We start from the raw sequence: 21,934 nt of genomic DNA, 5'->3' as shown, positions 1-21,934 counted from the left end.
ACACTCACACACACACGCGCACGCGCACACACACACACACACACACAGACACAAAAAGACAAGCGCCCAAGCCCATGTAGCTGCGGCCCAAAGTGTGTAAGGGGTTTATCTAGCAGTAAAGCCAAAGCAGAGATATAAAGACACACACAGAACTGCGGGCACAATTTCACCGGCGTCTTTCAATGTTTCCAAATCTTAAATGAAATATCTCTCCACCAGCCTTAACGAGGTGAGTTTGTTTCTTGTCGGCCTGTGATCGCGTGACCGCGCGTGTGGGTGTGTGCGCGCTCGTGCACGTTCCATTCCCGAAACAAGCACATGCCGATTTGCTTTTATTTATTTATTTCGTTGTTGTTGTTGTTGTTTAACTCAACAACAGCTATACGAGTGCTTGGAAAATAGCAAGCACAAATAGAGCAAAAAGAAAAACATTTAGGCCTTCAAAGAGGCCTATTGTTTGCGCGTAACAGGCGTGCACGCGCATTGTCACGTAACAGCTATATGGGCGAAAACATTGCATGCACTAAAATATAGGACTCCGTTGTACTTTTGATTTCTGTCAATGTATTTGAAAAACATGAACAATATAGTCAATATTTCTCTTTAAACTTTTAGTCGTTGTATACATGTACATTAGATCTATTATTATTATTTATTGATGTATATTTATTTTTGGACCCAATTATAATGTCAGTTTTTCCAGAGGCTTATTCCAGAGTTTTACATTTATGGAATTAATAAATTTCAGGGAGAATATTGATAGAGTGTATAATTATAGCTCTCCCTCCTCTTTTCGCTTATTTAATTGCCGTATTTTCTGCACTATAAGTAACACATTTTCATACTTTGGCTGAGCCTGCGACTAATACTAAAGTAGGATTGAAGTGTTTTTGACCACTTTTTTTAAACTATGGTTATATGCTAAACGGTTATGTTAACAAATGCCTATTTATCCAGTTGTTCCCCATTTGATTGGATTGAATAAAATGATTTTTTTTTGTCATTTTACAAGTATAACGAGATTTAAAGTTTTACCACAAAGTTCCAACAATAAACAAACAGACAAGTGAAAAAAATCAATGAAGAAGTAGGGAAGTGCACAAATAACAAACAGAAACAATTGTTGTGTATGTTTGGTAAATAAAAAACATACCCTCATACAATTTTAAATGATAATAGATGTATATATATATAGTAGTACAACTTCATATGAAATTAAAGGGTTCCAGACATTTTTTTCGTGAATTACTGAATCAGTACTTCATACTTTTTGGCAGTTTATAGTCCAAAAAATACTGCATAGATCTAAAGTCTAAACTAGTACATGATGACATTTCATTATCATGTAGTGTTTTTTTGTTTGAGTAGTAATTTCCTCCATCCGATGTCTGACTTTGGGAGTAGTTTGGACGCACTAGGACCCAGTGCTCAAACAAATTAAGGACAACCACCGCATAAGAGGCTTAGTGCGTCTAATCTATACTCACACACACACTCACACACACACACACACACACACACACACACACACACACACACACACACACACACACACACACACACACACACACACACACACACGCACAGACACTCACGAAGCATTTCATAAATATCCCATTTTCCAGCAAGCACGCAGCCACGTCCCCTAGGATAGCATGCAAGCATTGTATTTTCATTTAGTTTTCATTTTCTCCAAACTCTTTTCCTCCCCTGGTTGACCTTATCGTCCCTCGCACTTTGTTAGAGAACATTTAGCCATATGTTGCACTATTTCTCTCATGCAATTTCATTAGCAGGCGGGTAACATTAGGTTGTCCTTCAGAGAACTAACTTACTCATTCCCTTTTAAATGAAGACAGCTTATTTCGACATATTCAAATTTCTTGATCTATGATACATTTCAGCAATTTGCCCATACTATTAACCTTTAGCAATTGAACAGAAATTAATGATTACCTTTGCATAAAAGAAGATGACCAACCTAAAGGCCCAAATTGCATTCCCACACTCTTTCCCCCAAACTCCCCCAGCTGTTTCCTCTGACACACGTTGTTCGATTTACACACCGTACGTGGCATATTTATATGTTTGTGTGTCCACTGTGTGATTATAGGCTATGTGTGAGACTGTCACACACCCGCACATAAACACTCACTCACTCACACACACACATGCACAGAGTTCAGCCGATTTATCATAATATGCTTTATCTGAAAAGTAAGTATCTTACCTCGGGATAAAGGGAGGAAAGAGGGGTTTGTGGCCAGATTGACAGAGGAAGGGTGGATGGAGAGAATGGACTACTGGCTGTAGTACATACATGCAGGCGTACAGAGCGGAAAGTGAGCTTTTTTTTGTTGGAAGGATCGATCACTTCGGATAAGGTACAGTAGCTGGTGTGTTGCAGTGTTTTGCTGAGGGGAGGGCCAATGGAGGATAGACTTGTTAGTGTGGGAGAGAAGCAAGGCACATAGTGCATATTGACATTTTTTGTCACTATACTATCAGGGATGAAATGTTTAGTGACCAACTAGATGTGGGGAGAAGTAGGTTGCAAGAATGAAAGAGCTTGATCAGAAAAGATGGCTGAAATAAGAGAGAGGGATGAGGAAGGGGGCTAATGGGAGGGGCATCAGGAGAGTTTTCAAGGCTATAGTTATGCTGATTTTGCCCTTTTCCGCAAAGGGACGTTGGTGGGGACGATAGTTGGAATGATTGAAGGATGTAGTAATGAAATGAGTTGATATTAATTTTTTCTCATAGTAATGTGAAAATGTCTGACAGAGGCCCGGCTGTATGTGCCGATGCCTTTTCATTGCAAAGCGTGGAACAACAGAGTACTCCATTATTACATACTATGTTAAATAGTTCGTTTAATGTGTATCTGTGTAAAAAAAAATCTAAGACTTGAATTTGAAATCTCTGTTCCGACCTTATTGCATGATTGGAATTTGTTCAAAGTTGTACTACCAATCTTTGTGGACTAAAAAAAAACTACAAATACAAGATGATTTTGGGGATCTTGCTTATGTGTTTTCTTCTTTTACTCGTCACACCTGTCCGTCTGAGATGCTTTTCATATTGGCATTAGTGTGAACGTGGCATTTTGATCAATTTCACAGACTGCAACCCCCTGCTGTGTGCATGTGCGTGCGTGCCCTGCTGCCTGCTGGGGGTAGACAGATCTCTAATCCACAGTAGACAGCAGCAGGTGGGGGCAATGTGTGTGTGTATGAGCATCATTTAGCCCCCTACTGACAAGTCTGTGGGTTCAGCCAACAACACATGTTCATATCTTCATACTCATACACTATATAAGGTGAAAAATTACTTATTATATTATTATATAAACTACTTATTTATGTGACTATTAATATATGTTGACTACTTACTTATGTTGACTATTTATGATGTGTACACTTTACGGTGAGGTTTTAAATCTCATTGTACTTTTAACAATAAAGACATTCAATTCAATTTATAATTCAATTCAATTCAATCTTGTGGCATCCAATTCAAAACTTTGAAAAAAAAGTACAAAATATCTCTCATTTCTTCCAATAACGTTCCGCTGTGGTAAATCAATGAGTATCAATGAGAAAATACATGCACAAGGGAGTCTAATGGAAAAAAATATGATTAAAAAAAGGTGCTAGACGTAGTATTGGTGCCACAATGGTGTGTCATCAAAATGCTCTTATTGGTGCATTTAGGACTCAGCTCTCTCACCAGTGGTTTCCACATTTTACCTAACAAGTTAGCGGAGATCCATATGCACCCATCAAAAGAGCCATTTATGGCTCGCGAGCCATGGGTTTCCTACCCCTGGTTTATATTATATTTTTCATCCAAGTATAAGTGGCATTAGGTGCACAATGAAAACAATGCAGGTGACACTGGAGTGTACAAATTCTAATTAATTAGTGACTAAGAACAATTATATTCTACAGAAATACCAAATAAAATGGACAATAATGGGCTAGATTGCTCACAGCATCAAATATTAACATTTATTCAGATAACTTTAGACAAAAACACGTAACTACATCCATCCATCCCACTGTTTTTAGCATGGAAAAAGAAAAAAATCAAAGTTGTAGTGTTCTTTATAGTCAGTCAAATGCGGTATGTTAATTTAATTTAACTTTGCATAGCTGAAACGCATGATATTATTAATTCCTTTCCAATTCTTTCAATCTAAATTCTTGTCAAGGTCATGGGGTGCTGTAGTCCAGACTTAATGTAAGGCAGTACAATGGATGCAGGAAGTTAAAGTGGGTGTAGTAGCATGGTACCACCTCCCACCACCACCACACACACACCAGCTATACACACATCCACCTGCACCCCCATCATCCCATATGGCATCGGACAGCAGTAGTAATCATGGAAGTGGAGCAACAGGCCTTGAGCTTCACTAATCCCCCGCCTCACTCCGACACGTGCCACACTGATGCATATACCCAAACAGCCCACACGTACGCACGCGCACCCTCGACACAAACGCATGACGGGAGAGAGCGTACCACACACATGCAAACACAATAGTATGAACAATGTTCATCTTGTTATTTGCATGACTTTGCACATGCATAAAAAGGCCTGCTGAACTTGGCACTGGTGCCTGAAGGATTAGTACGCATTGTTAAAATCATTTCCCCACACTCGCTCTCTTGCAACCATTTTTTTTTCATTTCGGACAGTACATCAGTCAGTGTATGTGTTATCATTTGGGGTAGCAAGATTTTAAATGGGTTCTGCTCTTGTTGTGTTCGTATAAAATAGCTTGCACTCACACACATGCATAAAGACTCCACCACACTGATTGCCACACGTAGGCCATATGCACAAAACCCTTTAACTGTGACGCAAAAGGAGACAAGGCAACAATGGTTCTCTTATTGTTAATTGGCCGTTTAATCCCAAGGAATGCGTCTGATTAGTGCCTGCCGGTGGGTCGGGGTCTTGCTCAACACTCACAATCACTTGACAATGGACGGGCTGTAAGGGAGCTTTCATACATGCAGTATGGTAAACCAGAAATGCACCAATTTGCAAAAATACTCAAATACAACAAAGTAATAGTTGAACATCAATATGTGTTTGGACAAGGTGGTCTCATGAACATCATTTACCAAGACATACAAAGTTGAGCTGATTACTTATTTGCAAATACATGGAAAAGTATTACGAACCCTTGAAAATTTAAAGTCTTTCACTAATGGTACATTCTCAGGAAAGAGTACCCTTTAAGTGTTGTCTTTGAATGAATGATTTGACCAAAGTTTGTTGTTCTTTACCCACATGATATGTCAAAACATTCAAGGACTCACAAACAATTTATATTTCAAAGCAAAAGAGTCAAATATGAAACTTGTAGTTTGGTTTCAAATATATCTTTGTAATACCAGTTCTGAAACCTGGAAGGAAGAATGCATAGATTAAATCTTTTGATCATTTTTTTTTCATAATAAAGGTTTTTTTTTCCTGGAGGCAATTCATTCAGATACTCTATTTTACTTTGTCAATAGGCTATTAGTACATAATTTAAAGAGTTCTCTTTTTTATTCTTATTCATGGAATATTTACAGCACTTGCCCAAATTAAACATCATAGACATATTGTGTACCTTAGTAGAGCAATTTATAAAAGGCAAGAAAAAAAATGGCATTTATGTCAAAGTCAGACTTAAATGGGAATTGTGTAGGCTACCTTTGTTTGGACCAGAAGAAAATAAGAAAACTACTAGGTTTAAATGTAGGGCCATCTAATGTTGTGGTTAAATGGATTGATCCCAATTCGACTTGAATAGATCCAGACATTGTCTACAGATTTGGCTAATCTTGTCCAACTGTATCAAGTTAATTTTTAGACGGCCCAAATTCTCACTCGCTTTCTTCTTCTTGATAATGACGAGTTTGTATAGATGGGTTTATTTCTAAAATTCATTTGGTGTTATTTCCATGCAGTTAAAAGATAAACATTTGAAAAAACTAAATGTAGTCCAAACTAAGAACAAAAAGGCCCCGATCTTTACCAAAAAAGAAGCAACAGCTAAATTATTATATTACAAATAGGAAGAAAATCTAGCAATGGAACAACAAACATTTCATGATACACTTTCTCCTAGCAATTTTAAGAGCATTATTTTTTTCTTTCTGTCACTATAGACCGTTAAAAATGTATTTACATTATTTGTATTAAATACTGAAACCAAGTAAATGAATTGAACATCATTTGGTGGCTTCTGCACTACAGCCAAGTTCTGCATTAGCAACAGTAAGAGAAAAAAATGATGTCTCTAGTCTAGTCTATACTATGGCTTCTTATGAAATAAATTCAAGAACAATTGTAACCAATGGGGGACGGCAAAAGAAAGAAGTCACATCATAGAAATAGCTGAGGTCACAGGTGACCAAGAGCTACGTGTGTGCTTTTATACATGCGCGTTCTGTTCTGTAGGAGGTCCTGGCAGGCTGCATCACTGCTGACACACTGCGGCAGGCAAATCCAGCTTAGTGTGTCTAAAACAGGCCTTCAAAATCTGCCACAGGGCCCCTAATGCTAGGGCCGCTGTCACCCTCAATCACTCACACACACACACACACACACACACACACACACACACACACACACACACACACACACACACACACACACACACACACACACACACACACACACACACACACACACACACACACCCACACACCTAATCCCCACGCCGTGACCCAACACACATACACAAAGGCACAACCCGAACGCTTTGGACCTACTCAGCTCGCAAGGCAGTACCAGTACCAGGCGACACCAGTCAGCTTTTTTATACTGGGGGAAGGAAGGAAGGGGTGGAGGGATGTGAGGAAATGAAATTCTGCAGAATAAGGTGGAGGGCATTTGTCGTGGTGAGCTGCAAAGGGAGATTATGAGATATTAAATCAAGTTTAAAAATATTTTATTGATATTGACACAAAACTCTTTGTATTTCTGAACAATTGGACTCAAATGAATTCTTTTTCTTCAACAGGTCATCCTGATCATGAGGCCGAAGAAAAGAATGAGGATCCCACGACAAAACACCATAAGACAATAATATAATAAAAATGTTGCAGATCAGATCATTTGATCAGAATCCGGGCTCGATCACGTCATTTTTAGAGAATGTAATTTTAAAATGTATGTGAGTATTTTGAGGTAATAACTCATTGGCTGCCAATGACAGAGATATTTGCCCAATCCACTTAGACTGGGAGCCCTTGCAGCATCATTTGATTGATCCTTCCTGCCCTCTGCTATCCATGATCACTCAAACTCAGCCTTTAAAATTGAAATATATTTGATTTTGACTTTCAATGGCAGTCAAATAGTTAAAGGCTACAAACAACAAAATAAGCCTGAGTTATATTGCAAAAAAATGAAACAATACAAATCTATACCATATAGAATTAGCAAGAAATAGCAAGAACAACTATTAATTGAGTGGTAACTTGACAGGCCTTTAGCCCACAACAAAGTAGAAACCCAAAATTAATGGATAATTTAGAAAACCGTTTTTTCTGTGTGTTTTGTGGTTACCAATCCAAAAGAGGTCAGAAAACCTGGATTTTTAGACCAGTAAAAATATGTATGTATGTATAACAATTTGCTATTTTAAATCAATAAAGTCCAAATAGAGAAACAGTTTGGTGTCGTTTGACAATGTATTTAATGGCTGGGTCAGGTTATGTTGGTTTATGTACATATATAGACTCCACGTTGGTGGTCCACATTAATTGAGAAGGACAGTGATCCGTAACCCTAAATCCTGATGGAAACTGAAGAGAGGACGCACACAGGCATACATAATAGGTCATGCAGAGTTGACATACTCCCACACACATAATGCCACAGCCATCATAGCTACACCGAATAGATAGACAAAGTAAAAAAGTTGGATTATACAGATTTTTTTTTGTTGCCCTGATAAAGCAAAGGTGCTCATTAAAAAAATTTCATGACTCAAATCACAAAGAAAACATGTTTTCAAAATTTGACTACTGATTTCATCTCAATTGGAAATGTAATTTATTTGTGTCATAATTTATTAAAATTATGTCAGTTTGTATTTAATGTGTACAGATTTGTTATGTGGAATTATTTTATATGGAAAAACTGCCCAACTATTTTACGCATTGGTCAATAATTTTGATATTAAATATATTTAAAACGTCAAAACGTCTCAATCTACTCAATCTACTCATTTTGAGGTATATTGACTGTCAATCTGCTCTGCTGAACAATAGGTTGGAATTTAGCAATACTTTTAATCTCATTTTCTGTCTACTAGCGCCATCTGTGGATCAATAAAAGAAGGTTGTGGGTAAAAAGAAGTCCAGTCCTCGAGAGCCCATATCCAGTCACTTTTCCATACCTGCTTCCTCCAGCACACCTGAATCAAATGATCAACCAACCAGCAAGCTGTCCAAAAGCTTCATACTGATCCTGATTATTTAATTGAGGTGTGTTGGTGGAGGGAGACATAGAGACATAAACTAGAAACAATTACTACTTAGATAGATTAACAACAGTTTAGTAATGAATTTCCTCCTCATTTTTTTACTATCATGAAATCAGCATCTAAAGGGACTATTCTTCAAGTATGAATCAAAAACTATTACATTTATGTGCTAACTAGGCCAATTCAAATGAATCAAATCAAATCAAAAGCCTTCATTGTCATCATACACATCTGCCTTAACAAAATTGGTAAATTAAGTCAACAGTACTTCCTGGTTTACTCTAAAAAATATGCATATTTGCCCATACATATGAGCATTTTTGATTAATCAAATAACCAATAAAAATAAGATCTGTAGGAAACTGCACAAACTTAATTTATGCCACATTTGAGATTTATTTTAATATGCATTTTGAGTGGATGAGTGGTTGCCAGAGCAGATTGGGTGAGGGGAGGACGAATAAAAAGCAAGTGCATTCCACCCTTCTTGTCAATCTGTGCTCTTGAGGGTCCCGAGAGAAACAAGCAAAATGTCCCGCCGCAAAGTGGGCTTCTGCCTCAGTGATAAGAAACGGAAAAGGATGAATCTGGATGTTTTTGCCGAGCTCTGTGCGTAAGTTAGAAAACTCTCATTATTAGAATTCCACTATCATATTCAACTGTAACTTCAAATGGATGCAATTTCAGTCTTTAAAGTTAATCCAATCAAAGCAAGGCCTTAAAAATGTAGCTCAAATGACTGTTTATTTTTGCAATATTAGATAATTAATCTATGTGATTTATGAATAACAATCAAGCAACTCCAGAATATAATAATTTTGTTCATACAGGGAGCATGGAGTGGAGGTGGTGGAGGTAAATGTTTTTGCATTGTGCACATCAATTGTCAGGGTCTTTGTTACATCTTGCATTGGGTATTTGTGTATTGTCTGCACATTTTTACTTGTGTGTCACAATAAACTATGTTTAGATGGATAGATGTCTCTGTTTGTTTGCCCATGTATAAAAAACACGCTTAAGACTGAAGTTTGACAACAATTTACTCCATTGCACACCCGCATAGAAGCTGCAGGTGTCACATACAGATGCCTGCAACTTGGATAATCCATGTCACAGCCACCTGCAAGCCACCTTCCATTGTTAGCTTTCTGCACATTTTGCTGATATTTTTTTTATGTGTTGTCAAGAGACATTAGGAACACCGATTTTAAAAATAAAACAAACAAAAAAATATCTAAAGACAACACAATGTTTGCCTTTTTTTCCTGCAGATTGATATTACTCAACCACTAGAACCACAAGGACCCTTTGACGTCATCGTTCATAAACTGTCTGATGTCATTGTAGAGGCGGAGTATGACAGTCATTCCAAGCAGCTACTGGTCAATTTCCAGGTGGAGTTAGAACCAATCACAACACACCGTATTGTTGCAGTAATGTGAAACAAATATGAAATTACTAAGCTTCATTAGTTGTTCTTCATATCCGTACTTTTAATAGCGACAGCAGGGATTGCGAACACGTTAAAAAATGTAAACTGTGAGAGTCAAAGAGCCACAGGATAAAAAACACGATCTGCCATATTAGTTTAGAAATATAATGTTTTATTTGTTTTTAATGGGCCTTGATGAATGAGTGTGTTATAAGAGAAAAATGAAAAGAGGCAAAGAGCCACACTATTTACAAAATATGATAAGGAGCAAATAACCACATTCATTCAAGCCATAAGAGGCTCGAGAGCCGCGTGTTCGCAACCCCTGAGCTAGAGTATCATCTCGTCAACTTTAGATATAGTCATCAAATCAATTTTTTTGTGCAACTTTCGAGTACTGAATTGATCAAAAAGCTTGGAAACAATTTGGAATTTTATACTAATGGATGTACGTAACAGCGGTATTTTTGTGTCTTACATTTCAGAGCTATGTGTCAGCTCACCCAAGGATAGTTCTTCTGGATCCCATCCCTGCCATGAGCCAAATTCTAGACCGCTTTACCTCTTACCAAATCATGAGCAAGCTACACAATTCTCTCCGAGGTCTCACGTTTAACCCTAATAACACTGCAGTATTCATTGTCGATATAAAGCGTGGCGTTCCTTTCATTTATTCTGTTTGACAGACTGGCACATTTGCAGTCCGCCATACGTTGAAGTCCACAGTGGCAGTGATATGCCATCCATTCTTCAGAAAGTGACCAGTCAGAACCTTAGCTTTCCCCTCAGTATGTATACTGACATGTCCTCAGAGTCTTTTGAAATACTGGCTTGCTATGTTATCCACTATTTGACATTAGATTAGTGATGTTACTTCACTTTTTTTCTTCTTCTGATGGACAGTTTGTAAAACAAGAGTGGCACATGGTTCTCTCTCCCATGAAGTAAGTGCAGGCATCGTTATAGCAGTCCTTATTATTCCAAGACTTTTCTTTATAATTACGCTTTGTCGTATGTAGATGTCGCTCATCTTCAGTGCGGCAAGTCTGGCGGAGATCAATCCTCCGTGTGTCCTCCAGAGTTTTGTCAACCACGGAGCCGTACTTCACAAAGTGTTTGTAATTGGGGATAGACACTTTTGTGTTGAAAGGCCCTCCCTCAAGAACTTCCCTTCTGGGCCATGTGGTTAGTCATTCTTTAACTCCCGACTCAGTCTCTCTCCTTTTCACCCTTTAAAATCCTTTCCAAACTTAACTGGGATCTGCAATCTCAAACTTTTGTCTTCTATCTTTTATTTGTTTTTGTCTACAGAGAGAAAGACCATCTTCTTCAACAGCCAGCAAGTATCCAAACCAGAGTCGAGTTGTGCTCTCACGGCCGTGAGTAAATGAGAATGGTTCCATACACGAATGGATAAAATTACCATTAACCAAATGATTAGGAGTACCTGTCTTATATCTTCTTATAAAACCCATCTCTCCTCCCCAAGCTGGATGAGCAAATGCCTTGCCTTCCCCCACCCAGCACAGAGGCTGTGGCGGCCCTGGTCAAAGAACTACGTCTCCAGCTCGGCATGGCTCTATTCGGTGTGGATGTCATCATCAACATACACACATACACTCTTAGTGTCATTGACATCAACATCTTTCCAGGTAAAGTGAATTATCACCTTTAAAACACAAGGTATAGTGAGATGGAGGTGTTCTTTTCTCAGGTTATGAAGGTGTGCCACAGTTTTTTACATCCCTGCTCAGCCATATCGAGTCAGTGTTGGATAAACAAACAGCTGAGCACAAAGGAGAGACTTCCGGCATGGCCAGTGGGCTTTAAGACATCTCAGCATGGGAAAACAAAAATATTTAGTACCTCGGATTAATTTAAAATCTGAAACGGTTGAGGTTATTTTAAGTGACTCTAACCAGTATAGGCTTTTCATAAACTTTTATTGATTCATGTTTAGCAGAGAAGACAGAGCAGGCACAAATTACAGCACTCTATTGGCCAGTAATATTTATTTTATTGCCCCCATTTTTTTAATCTGTTTAATGCGTTTCATTTTACCCAAAACTAGGCCATATCCTTCTACATTGCTGGTTGATACATAATGATCTTGAATACAAAAACAACTCGAAAGTACAATTCTTTGTGTTTAGAAGTCACCGAACATTACACTGGAATAAATGAATCATATTAATATTTGTGTTCAGTATTATTTGTGTTGAGACATTGTGACTAAGCTGTATAGAAAATACATCAAATAAATATGTCAATGTGCACTCTATTTACGTATTAAAATACCTGCTATATTGGCTTACTCATTCATTATTGCATGTGCCGCAGTGTTTTGCAGTTAACAGTCTCTTGGTAACCCTGTAAAATGTGTATACCTTGTGCAATTTGACGCAGTGTCCTTACGGGGGCGGTTTTATATTTTATTTGGTATGACCTTGGCGCAAAGATAATTAAACGAGCACAAAGTCAAGACGGCAACCACTGAGCGATTATTGCGATTAATATCAGCGTTAGTGTTACGAAAAGACAAGCAAATGGCTTAAAGTGTCTTCCTCGTCTCAAACTCCTTGGCTTATGAGTGCAAAGCACAAAGTACTACAGTAATACCTTGACAAACAAGTATTCCAACATACGTGAAATTTGAGATATTTTTTTTGCCTTGAGATACGAGACAAACTTGAGATACGAGCATACCAAATAGTTCTGGGTGGTCTCCCACTACCACTCCGCAGATTCCCCTGCCTCTACTGAGTAATGTCACATTTTAGTATTGAAGATCATAACCACTAAGTAGGTATTTGTCACTTTGTGTGTATGTGTTCAATTAGAACAAATAAAAAGCTGTTTTCCATTGTAATATCCTGTTTTTGGGTGTTTTTTTTTTGGATGGTGAGAATGAAATTAATTGTATTTAGTTATTTTCTATAGAAAAAACTTGCAAATACAGGTAAATTGACATACAAGCTCGGTCCCGGAAGGCATTAAGCTCATATCTCAAGGTATTACTTCCCATAGAAGCACAATGTGCAACCCTACACCTGACCTAAACCCTAAATCAGCATACTACACCTCCATTTTTACCGACACAAAGTCTGATTTTAACAGTACACCAGCCTAGGGAAATGATCCTTATTTCTTCAAAGAAAATATGACTTCCCCTTAGGTCGTAAAAATACTATAATCTATACATAACAGTCATCACACTTTACATAGATTATTGCACAATTTTCATACACATAAATTGCGCTGTGTACCTTTTTTCCCCCGGCTCTACACTTGAAGAGCAAGAGTGAAGTTTCAAGGTAGAAATGGCATTTAAATAGAAGAGCGTAATGTTTGCATCTACAGTAATTTACAAAAAGACTACATATTTAGATGTTATGATGTCAGGCCCAACGTAGAATTAGCATCGGACATTCATTTTGCAACCAAAGGGACATCGAGGCTGTAAATGCGAATCAAGGGAGCTGATTGTGTGAAGGAAATGCAACAATGGGCATCTGTGGGCGCGTATGTGTGTGTGTTCACCCTCTCCGCAGCTCTCTCAGCTGTTCGGCGGCTTGCCGGAATTGTGCTTCAACCTCCAGCAACTCCTGTGGATGTTAAAGAGAGGAAACGTGACGTTATTTATGCAGTGGGTTTTGCATTGCAGTATTTGCTTTGAATTGAACATTTTAGATGACATTTTAGACAAGGCCAAATATTTTGATGACATCAATAGCCATTTTAATCTGCTATGTTAATATTTGGGCCAGAAATAATGGCAAGCACTGAGCAAATGAATGCCAGTCATTCCATTAAAATGTAATGCTTTTCACAGTGGATAAAGAGCATTAGATTAGATTAAATAACATTCCATATTCGGGAAATTTCACTGTCAGAATAGCACGAGGGTGAGAATACAGACACAGGAAAATACATTTTAGACATAAATAAATAGGTCATAAACACACGAATAAATAAATAAATATGGTGTTTGCATTGGAATGGCTGATTTCTCATGTCATTTCTTTGACGTACCTCTGCATCTTCTTCATCAAAGCCACCTAGATCATCATCATCATCTTCTCTGAGGTAATCATCATCATCTTCCTCCTCCTCATCCTGGCCATTTCGATTTTTCTCTCCCTGTTCTTTCTCCCGCTCCTTCTCAAACTGCCGTGTAGCCTCATCGCTGGCTTTCTCCATCACTCTCTTTTGCGGTGGATTCTTCACATCTTCCATAACCTCTTTGCTCCTGGATTTCTCTTCACCTCCACCATTGTTACCTTCCTCATGCTGCTCCTCCTCAGGACGATCCTGGTCCCAATCGGCATCTCTTTTCTGCGCTTTGGCCTGCTCTTGCACTCGCTCCATCTTCTTAAGCAGCTCGTCCAGCTCTTCTTGCTTCTCTTTCCTCTCCCTTTCCTCATCCGGCTTGTTCTTACTCTTCAACTCCAACAGCTCCTTCTCCACTTTCTCCTTTTCCACACTCAACTCATCCTCATCTGTTTTCTGATCGACATCGCTCTGCCGCTGAGCTTCCTCCTTGTCTCTGGCCATCTTTTGCTTGGTGTCGTCGTGCTCCTGTGCGCTTTCGGGGGTTTTCTGGCTACGTCTTTCCTTCAACTCATAGCGCTTTTTCTTCAACTCTCTCAGCAGCTCTTTGAGCTCGTCAATCTTCTCCTCCTTTTCCTTCTTGTTGATTTCTTCAGCCAGAAGCTCCTCTAGCTCCTTAGCTCTCTCCTCTTCGTCGTGGATCCCGGTGTCATCAATCCTCGGTTCATCCATCTCTCTCTTCTTGGGGTCATATTGTACGGTTGTTAGGCCTACGTCGTCACTCTCTTCATCTTCGGTATCCAAATCGCCTTCTTCGTCGGCTAGATTGTAATCATATCGCTCTCTCTCTGAAACGGTTAACAACATCACAACTCTTTTCAAATATCGCACATTTTACAGTATGCATCGTCTTGGAGTGACAGCAAGAAAATCAAACAGCTGATCAGCCAGGCTAAGAAAATAGTGTTAGATTCAAGGTAAAATGTGTGGTAATAATATTAAAGGTGTTTAAAGCAAGTGGGAGGATTAACATTTTGAAGTTGTTGTATCATATTAATGATGGGTTCGAAACATTTACTGGATATCATATTAAGGAATGAAAAATACTTGATTGCGTACCATCATCAGCCAGCCTCTGTAGTTCCCTGAGCAGACCTTGGTGTCTTTGTACTTCATCAAGTTCCGCTGTGGAAAATTGGACACTTGACAAAACGTAGGAAGACAGTGGCATCGCACCAAAATAAGTTGGTGACAGGGCAGTAATACCTCATTATTTGTGGATAATAGGTTACAAGACCTTCTATAGTAGGTGAAAAAACGTAACATAGTGACTGTTTTTAGCGTCTCTGTTATATTATTTGGCATTTTAAATACCTCTCAGTACTATTATTTAATTACCAAAGCTAGACACATCCCTCTACTGGCCACTTCTACACTTGATGTAATGACAAATGATGCTGAAAAGCACGAAAAATAATTCAGTTCAAGAGTATGATAAAATGATACTACATTAGAACTAATTATATAACAAACAAATTGGAAACACAGCAATCCTAGTGGTCATAGAAAAGTGGCTACCTAATAAAAAAAATATTACCTGCTAGCTGAGGACCGCATGCATTCTGCGACCCATCTCCATTCAGCGTTTCTTGAATAATACATTCAACCTTTAGACAGAACACAAATGAGAAATTCAATGATCATTTGAAATATACATTACTTTTCAAAAGAGAGAGATATAAAGCCTTTGTTCCTGACCTTTGCATTATTGAGAGGGGAGATCACTGGTCGACATCCCACTGAAGCAGTAACAAGTAGAACAAGAATAATCATATTTTGGAATTTTTGCCACATGGACAAATTAAGAAAGAAAGAAGAAAAAGAGCGTTTTATGCTGCGTCAGACGCGTTATCAGGTAAACACTGTTCCCTTGGTGAAGTGACAGAGCAAAGAAGCTTACATCTCTCCCACTCTCCCATTGGTATAAGCCTGCAGGTAGTTTCCATCCAGTGCTAAATCTGTCGCAAATCCCTAACTACCATTAAATCATGAAAGGTAACCAACCTTAGCCTTGCAGTATTACCTTGCACACTGAATGTGGGCTGGAATAAATATGCACTTATTATTTGTTTAGATTTTACAATAAAAATAATCATTTGATGTCCTACCAAAAAGGAAATCGGTATGTTTCCAAGTACAAGGTCAAATGAGAGACTGTTTATTTTGTGTTTTTATTCTTTATTTTTTTTAGAATTGTTTCAAATAATTGAAAAATGTGTATTGTTCGTGTATTCATTCATTTCATGCATTCATTTTTCGAAATGCTGTTCCTCACATGGGTCGCAGGGGGTGCTGGAGCCTATCCCAGCTGACCTCAGGCACCCTGATTTGGTGGCCAGAGTTTTATCACCAGGAATCAAATAAACCCCCAAATTATTCCAAAATTTTCACACCAATGTGACTTTTTATATTGTTATATTACTTATTTATGTTTTTTTTTTTACTGGGAAAACATACTTTGTGGAATAGCATCACCAATTTCGTTATATGCAGCAGTGTATGATGACAATAGAGGCTTTTGATTGATTTGATTTTGATTGACCTTATTAATGTTACCAAAAGTTGATTTATGACTGGGGGTGGGCGATAAAGGTGGGTTTGCCCTAGGTGCCACCCAAGAAAGGACCACCCATGTACGCATCTTTTTCACTGGATGTCGAAATTAATAATTAAAATAAATCATCCGACGCTGTGCACACATGGAGGAATTTACAATCTTTCTTTTTAGTCAGTATTTGAATTCGTTGATAATTTTTGCAGAGCACATTCAAGCCAGACATACAGATCCGTCGTCGGTTAGATAAGCATGAATAAACACAAATTTTGGGCAAAACCTGCAAAATACAAACAACACTGACCTCCCACGGCTACCAACAGACAAACTGCGACTGTCAGAACTCCCATAGGATCCCCCAAAAGATGTCCTTCCCCTAGATATTGTTCAAACCTCGATCTTGACGTGGATGCCAGTCATTTTCACATGCAGACGCACGCGCCGGGGGGTGTGTTCACGCGCGCGCTTGTTAGGTCAAATGACGTAACCCAGCGCAAAAGCTAAATCCTTGTCACCTGCACTCGCTTAACAAAGGTAGCGTGTTTTTGCTTATCCAATTAAATACTGTATCAATTCTTAATATATGCAATCGCCCAGACTGGCATCAAAGTATCACTGCGGCATAAATATTGCTTTTTTTCGCATTGAGGTTAAGTACAATACAGTGGCAGAATACCTGATGAGGTAAGCGGCAGTGCCCCCTTGAGGCACAATGCGATACTGACGTTGGATGGTGCAGCTTCACAATATTAACGCAGATACTCTTAACGCGTTTATGGATCGTACTTATTCGTGTGTATTTCAGCACTGTTGACAAAATAAAACACACAAACGTATAGTTCAGAAAAAGACACCTTTCATTTCAAATGCCACAGTAAATACAAGTCATAGTCAATCTCCCAAAATTATATTTTCAAGTAACATGAATATAAAATGATACATCCAGAAGACATATTTTGCATGATCCAACTTTAGTTAATAAGTCGCCATTGACTGACTCAGGGTTAAAAAACTAAACAAAAAGCAACAACCCATTTACTACCGGTTGCTTGGGAACCTGTAGCTAATCGATAGTTTAATCAATTAAACTCAATCTAATCTCCCATAACCCTACTGAAGCACTTCTAATGGCATGATATATACTCCTATACCCCTTTGCACAATTATATTTAAAATACAACATTTTGTTGTCACATGATTTATATTTTGAACTGCTTCTCATGATTGTAGATGGCACCTGCGTGCTTTTTGTATGATGAATGTTCACCAAAATTGTGACACGATAAAGGAGGTCAGAAAATCATGATGAATGGGAATCAGCTCTCATTATACTCCACTGATATTCTTTCTTTACATCATTATAAATAAGCCCCACATGATAGTGTGTCACTGAGATGCTGCAACTAGTTATAATTTGTGTACCTGCACTATTACTTCTTTCTATACTATATTCTATTTCTAAAAGTGATGTCACGTAATTGTGGGTGTAGGTCTGGGTTGGCGGCTGGGCTGATTGGGTCCAATGTATTTCAAAGGGGTGCACTTTGACTTCTGTATCATATCAAGACCCAAATATGGTTGCAAAGCTTTTGGGACACGCACTGATCCATCCTGTGGGTACAGAAACAGGGAAAAAAATTATGTGATGACATATCTATACTGCATTGACCATAAGATGACTGTAATTTCTACAATTTTCGAGCACCTAAAATACTAACTTTATTGAACAACCTTGTGCCTATCCATCCTTTGTAAATCTATCAAAACACCCACTGCTGCTGTACAACTGTTCTTCTCTAATTGGATCAAGCACCGGGCTAGTACAGCTACATCATAGCAAACAGTGGATATCCATCACCTTTAAAATTAGCATCAGATGGAGACTTATGTAATGTGTGTAAAAGCCTAAAAAAATCAAGTTGTATCTTACTTTAGTTTGGTGCGTCTCCAGGATAGCAATGATTGTTCTGGGGATGGCGCAAGCTGTAGCATTCACCTAAAAACAGAATTATAGACCCACTAAGTTTGCTGTACGGTAAAACTGGAAGAAAAAAATCACTACTAGAATAGCCATTGCTGTCTTACTGTGTGGGCATAGCGCAGGCTGCCATCCTCTCTCTCATACAGAATACTGAGACGTCGACTCTGGTAGTCGGTACAGTTTGAACCACTAGAAATCTGAAAGGCAGTTTGAAAACATCAGACACATTAGAATGTGCTTGCAGTACTAGTACACCGGGCATGGAATGCTGCCTAATTCTAGGTTACTTCTACCAGAAACAGGCAATAATTTATAGATAATAAAGAAGGCAGGAATAATGTAATGATACCTACTTCTCCGTAACTGTTCCTTCCAGGCATCCAGGCTTCTATATCGTACTTTCTATAGGCTGGAGGACCCAACTCCTGTGTTGGCATGTCTAATACTCTATAAAATGAAAGACTGCCAATTAGTAAATAAAATCAGTGTTCAGAAAAGGAAGCATGATAACAATATGCTACTTTCCTGACCTGTAATGTAGCTCCAGTCCAGAGAATATCTCTTTTTGCAGTGAGACAAACTCCTCTAGAAGCTGTGCACTCTCCTCTCCCGTCTCGTTTGCCGTCACACCAAACATCTCTACCTAGACATGTGAATGATGGGTTTCAGGTACTTGACACACAATACTATGCCATACTTTGTGTACACCTTTCTCAGTAGGTCTAAGTATAGGACTAGAACTATACCAACCTTATTGAAGTGATGAACTCTATAGAGACCCCAGGGCTCCCTTCCTGTATCTGTCTCTGCTCTATAACATGTACTGCTACACACTGTCCTGAAGCAGAAGGCAAAAAGCACATCAGAAATACACAACACTTCACTGCGAGGGAAATGGGAACATCATACCTGACAGGTAAATCTTTAAAATTAACCGCATGATCCATGAAATATCCTGGGTAAAGATATTAAACAATAAGTAAAAAGGAAGTATAGGCTTCGAAAGAGAACGTTATTAAAATGTTCTTAAGCCATATGTTGCAAGTAAGTAACCTTCTTAGTAATGTCTCGATACTGACTTTTTAAAAATGTAATTCCGATCTGATTTGTTTTTTGATACTGATCCAAGTGCATAACTTTAGACCAGTAAAAGTAATACAAAAGAGTAAATGACAAATTACAATGTTGGTATTAAACCGATTACCGTTAGAAGCACTGAGGAACCACATCAATGTTGTTTTGTTAATTATTGGAGAAAAAAATGAAAGAGGAAGGGAAGACCTGCCACTCCGACTTCACCAGTCCCAGCCAGATTTAAGTCTGGAAAACGTGCCGGATCAAGGGAGTAGACCTGAGAGCGATGGGCGTTGGGCTGCATGCCACATCCCTCCTGTAGATGACAACCATTAAAATGCCTTAGCTAGCAGACAAAATAGACAATAAAAACGCTACAAATTTGGGTTATATTCATTAGTTGTAGAGAGATCATGCAAGCGTTTGTCATGTATCCCAAATGACATACATAGGGGAAAAAAGGAAAATATATAACTTACAAACACTGCACCCTTCAGCATGTCAGGTACAACCATGGGAATGAAACCCTGTTGGACCAAAAAAATAGTTTACAAAAGCATTTGATTAATATCTACTCTTTCCGCAGCTTACACGCCGTTGCAGGGTGTCGATCGCAAAATTTTGGAGAGCAGTCTGAAGCTTGGCCCCCGCACCCCTCAGATAGTAAGATCTGTGACCTGAGATATGAGCAAGATGCCTGAAGAGAGAAAAGATGCATACTTAGGTTAATTTGTATGTTTGGTCAAGCATTTAAAATGCATATTCATATTCCAATGTGTCATGTTATTGTTGTACAATCGGAAACAAGAAATTGAAGACCGGAACAAGAGTCACCATCACCTCTGCCTGATGAGACCACCCAACTGCTCCCCCAGTTTGATGTGGCCTTCCGGTTTAAAGTCAAATTCTAAAAAGAAAAAAAAAAAGTTTTACACACACAGTATAGGCAAATAGCTCTGGGAAATATTACCAGTATGTATTGTGATATGATGTGACATAATAGGCCTATGGCAGTATACAATATGGGATTTTTAATATGTGCAAATATCTTTTTGAGAAATACTGGTGATAATATGGTAATAAAAATCTGTAGCTACCCAACCTTCATGTAAATATTGCTTGTAATTCTCAAAGGCCAAACTCACCAGGTTTTTGGCCAACAAGATCCACTACCCTGGCTTGGCTCTCATCTCCAATCGGCTGAGAACGAAAAGTCAATAATATATGCTTTATATGATGAATGAAACACAATTTGTGTACATTTGACTGGTGTGGATTCTCACAACATCTGGATGTGTGGCATTTGGGAGTTTGAGAGCCCGGTTATAATGTTCTTCATCCAGCTGCGACTCCCGAGGGTAGAGGTTATTCAGTCTTTTACGGACATCTCGACCTTTCTGCAGCGCCTGGTTGTACTCTGGAAGCTGTATGGTAAACACAAGTATGCTTTTTGGGCCCAAAAGTCAAATGATATTACCCCATTACAATTGAATTAATGATTGTGAACATTTTACTTACATTAGGGAGAGCTTTCTTTCTGTGATTTGCCTATGAAGAAAGGTTGGTTCTTTATTCTGCTTTTGATCAGTGGGTGACATATTGCAATTGATTGATTTATATATTTAGCTCAGAAAAAGAGGACAAACATGAAAGGAAGAAAGAAAAAAATAAACTGACCACTAAAGTCCGGACTGTTCCACTGATATGCTGTTTCTGCTGTTCCAGTTCGGAGATTTCCCTTCGCACAGCCTGGAGTTGCTGCCACACACTCACCTGAAAGAAACACAATATCAAAGATTGAAGACGTACAAAATAGTTCACAAGGCTCCGAGATCCGCAGATCAAAATATGACATCTCTGACTCTACTTACAATTTCCTTGACATCTTCCCCTCGCAGCTCGCCCTTTCTGCTCTCCACATTCGCGACGACTTTGTCGGTCTCCTCACACACAAATCTCATGTCCAGTTGCGGCTTGTCACTATATCCTTCGAGAACGTGCTCATACAAGCTGCTTCTATGAGAAAAGCGACAGGGGACTAAAAAAGACACCATCCGAGTCAAGTGATGCCGCACCATTGGCACTGAAACAAACTTAGTAGGGTTTTTAGTTGTCGCATTGGCGACCATGTACGTCGCCATGTTGGATATTTGACTGCTGCAACGTTCATGGTTATTGGAATTTCCACAACAAAAATGATCGCAACTGATAACTATGCTTTACCATGTGGTGCAAATGTATTAACAAACTATGCAAAATATCACACGTAATAAAGGTCGTGACATG

At 38.7% G+C, this 21,934-nt stretch overlaps 3 protein-coding genes and 1 long non-coding RNA gene across 5 annotated transcripts; 2 read left to right on the top strand and 2 right to left on the bottom strand.

Annotated features, from left to right (window-relative positions):
- The first annotated feature begins 243 nt into the window (after positions 1 to 243).
- Positions 244 to 7,680, top strand: LOC144201002 (uncharacterized). Its single transcript, XR_013327237.1, has 2 exons — positions 244 to 2,384; positions 7,028 to 7,680. It is a non-coding gene; the product is annotated as an uncharacterized LOC144201002 (long non-coding RNA).
- An 847-nt stretch (positions 7,681 to 8,527) lies between these two features.
- LOC144200898 (inositol-tetrakisphosphate 1-kinase-like) lies at positions 8,528 to 12,240 on the top strand. Its single transcript, XM_077723274.1, has 10 exons — positions 8,528 to 9,110; positions 9,328 to 9,352; positions 9,769 to 9,891; positions 10,415 to 10,532; positions 10,616 to 10,717; positions 10,833 to 10,873; positions 10,949 to 11,114; positions 11,241 to 11,308; positions 11,419 to 11,581; positions 11,644 to 12,240. The coding sequence occupies exons 1-10, from the start codon at positions 9,028 to 9,030 to the stop codon at positions 11,757 to 11,759; spliced, it is 1,005 nt and encodes a 334-aa protein (XP_077579400.1). The 5' UTR covers positions 8,528 to 9,027; the 3' UTR covers positions 11,760 to 12,240.
- Positions 11,854 to 17,186, bottom strand: LOC144200897 (uncharacterized). 2 transcript variants are annotated; one of them, XM_077723273.1, is made up of 6 exons: positions 16,898 to 17,186; positions 15,738 to 15,778; positions 15,577 to 15,646; positions 15,099 to 15,164; positions 13,962 to 14,827; positions 11,854 to 13,534 (listed from the first exon to the last, which is right to left on the bottom strand). In XM_077723273.1, exons 1-6 carry the CDS (start codon positions 16,941 to 16,943, stop codon positions 13,466 to 13,468), a joined length of 1,158 nt encoding a protein of 385 aa, XP_077579399.1. In that variant the 5' UTR covers positions 16,944 to 17,186; the 3' UTR covers positions 11,854 to 13,465. The 2 variants fall into 2 exon arrangements, with proteins under 2 accessions (XP_077579399.1, XP_077579398.1); XM_077723272.1 differs by lacking the exon at positions 16,898 to 17,186 and having other exon boundaries at positions 15,738 to 15,938.
- An 833-nt stretch (positions 17,187 to 18,019) lies between these two features.
- sars2 (seryl-tRNA synthetase 2, mitochondrial) lies at positions 18,020 to 21,887 on the bottom strand. Its single transcript, XM_077723271.1, has 16 exons — positions 21,520 to 21,887; positions 21,326 to 21,421; positions 21,167 to 21,196; positions 20,932 to 21,072; positions 20,794 to 20,848; positions 20,489 to 20,555; positions 20,240 to 20,345; positions 20,128 to 20,175; positions 19,856 to 19,964; positions 19,484 to 19,529; positions 19,325 to 19,412; positions 19,105 to 19,217; positions 18,928 to 19,021; positions 18,679 to 18,771; positions 18,524 to 18,589; positions 18,020 to 18,204 (listed from the first exon to the last, which is right to left on the bottom strand). The coding sequence occupies exons 1-16, from the start codon at positions 21,787 to 21,789 to the stop codon at positions 18,064 to 18,066; spliced, it is 1,563 nt and encodes a 520-aa protein (XP_077579397.1). The 5' UTR covers positions 21,790 to 21,887; the 3' UTR covers positions 18,020 to 18,063.
- Between the last annotated feature and the right edge of the window lie 47 nt (positions 21,888 to 21,934).

This window comes from Stigmatopora nigra, chromosome 8 (genome assembly GCF_051989575.1).
Source record: "Stigmatopora nigra isolate UIUO_SnigA chromosome 8, RoL_Snig_1.1, whole genome shotgun sequence".
In the NCBI taxonomy this organism is placed as follows: domain Eukaryota; kingdom Metazoa; phylum Chordata; class Actinopteri; order Syngnathiformes; family Syngnathidae; genus Stigmatopora; species Stigmatopora nigra.
The sequence above is the reverse complement of the archived record's forward strand: the minus strand, read 5'-3'. Positions and strand labels throughout refer to the sequence as shown.

What these genes read in the sequence shown, in the direction of transcription:
- LOC144200898 (XM_077723274.1), top strand. Translation starts at nt 9,028, where the DNA reads ATGTCCCGCCGCAAAGTGGGCTTCTGCCTCAGTGATAAGAAACGGAAA. An exon ending in GTTTTTGCCGAGCTCTGTGC is followed by an intron (nt 9,111 to 9,327) that starts GTAAGTTAGAAA and finishes TTGTTCATACAG; the next exon opens with GGAGCATGGAGTGGAGGTGG. An exon ending in CTTCCCTTCTGGGCCATGTG is followed by an intron (nt 11,115 to 11,240) that starts GTTAGTCATTCT and finishes TTTTGTCTACAG; the next exon opens with AGAGAAAGACCATCTTCTTC.
- LOC144200897 (XM_077723272.1), bottom strand. Translation starts at nt 15,833, where the DNA reads ATGTGGCAAAAATTCCAAAATATGATTATTCTTGTTCTACTTGTTACT. An exon ending in CCCCTCTCAATAATGCAAAG is followed by an intron (nt 15,647 to 15,737) that starts GTCAGGAACAAA and finishes TTCTGTCTAAAG; the next exon opens with GTTGAATGTATTATTCAAGA. An exon ending in ACAGAGGCTGGCTGATGATG is followed by an intron (nt 14,828 to 15,098) that starts GTACGCAATCAA and finishes TAACCGTTTCAG; the next exon opens with AGAGAGAGCGATATGATTAC.
- sars2 (XM_077723271.1), bottom strand. Translation starts at nt 21,789, where the DNA reads ATGGCGACGTACATGGTCGCCAATGCGACAACTAAAAACCCTACTAAG. An exon ending in ATGCCACACATCCAGATGTT is followed by an intron (nt 20,849 to 20,931) that starts GTGAGAATCCAC and finishes TTTCGTTCTCAG; the next exon opens with CCGATTGGAGATGAGAGCCA. An exon ending in TGCTGAAGGGTGCAGTGTTT is followed by an intron (nt 19,965 to 20,127) that starts GTAAGTTATATA and finishes TGTCATCTACAG; the next exon opens with GAGGGATGTGGCATGCAGCC.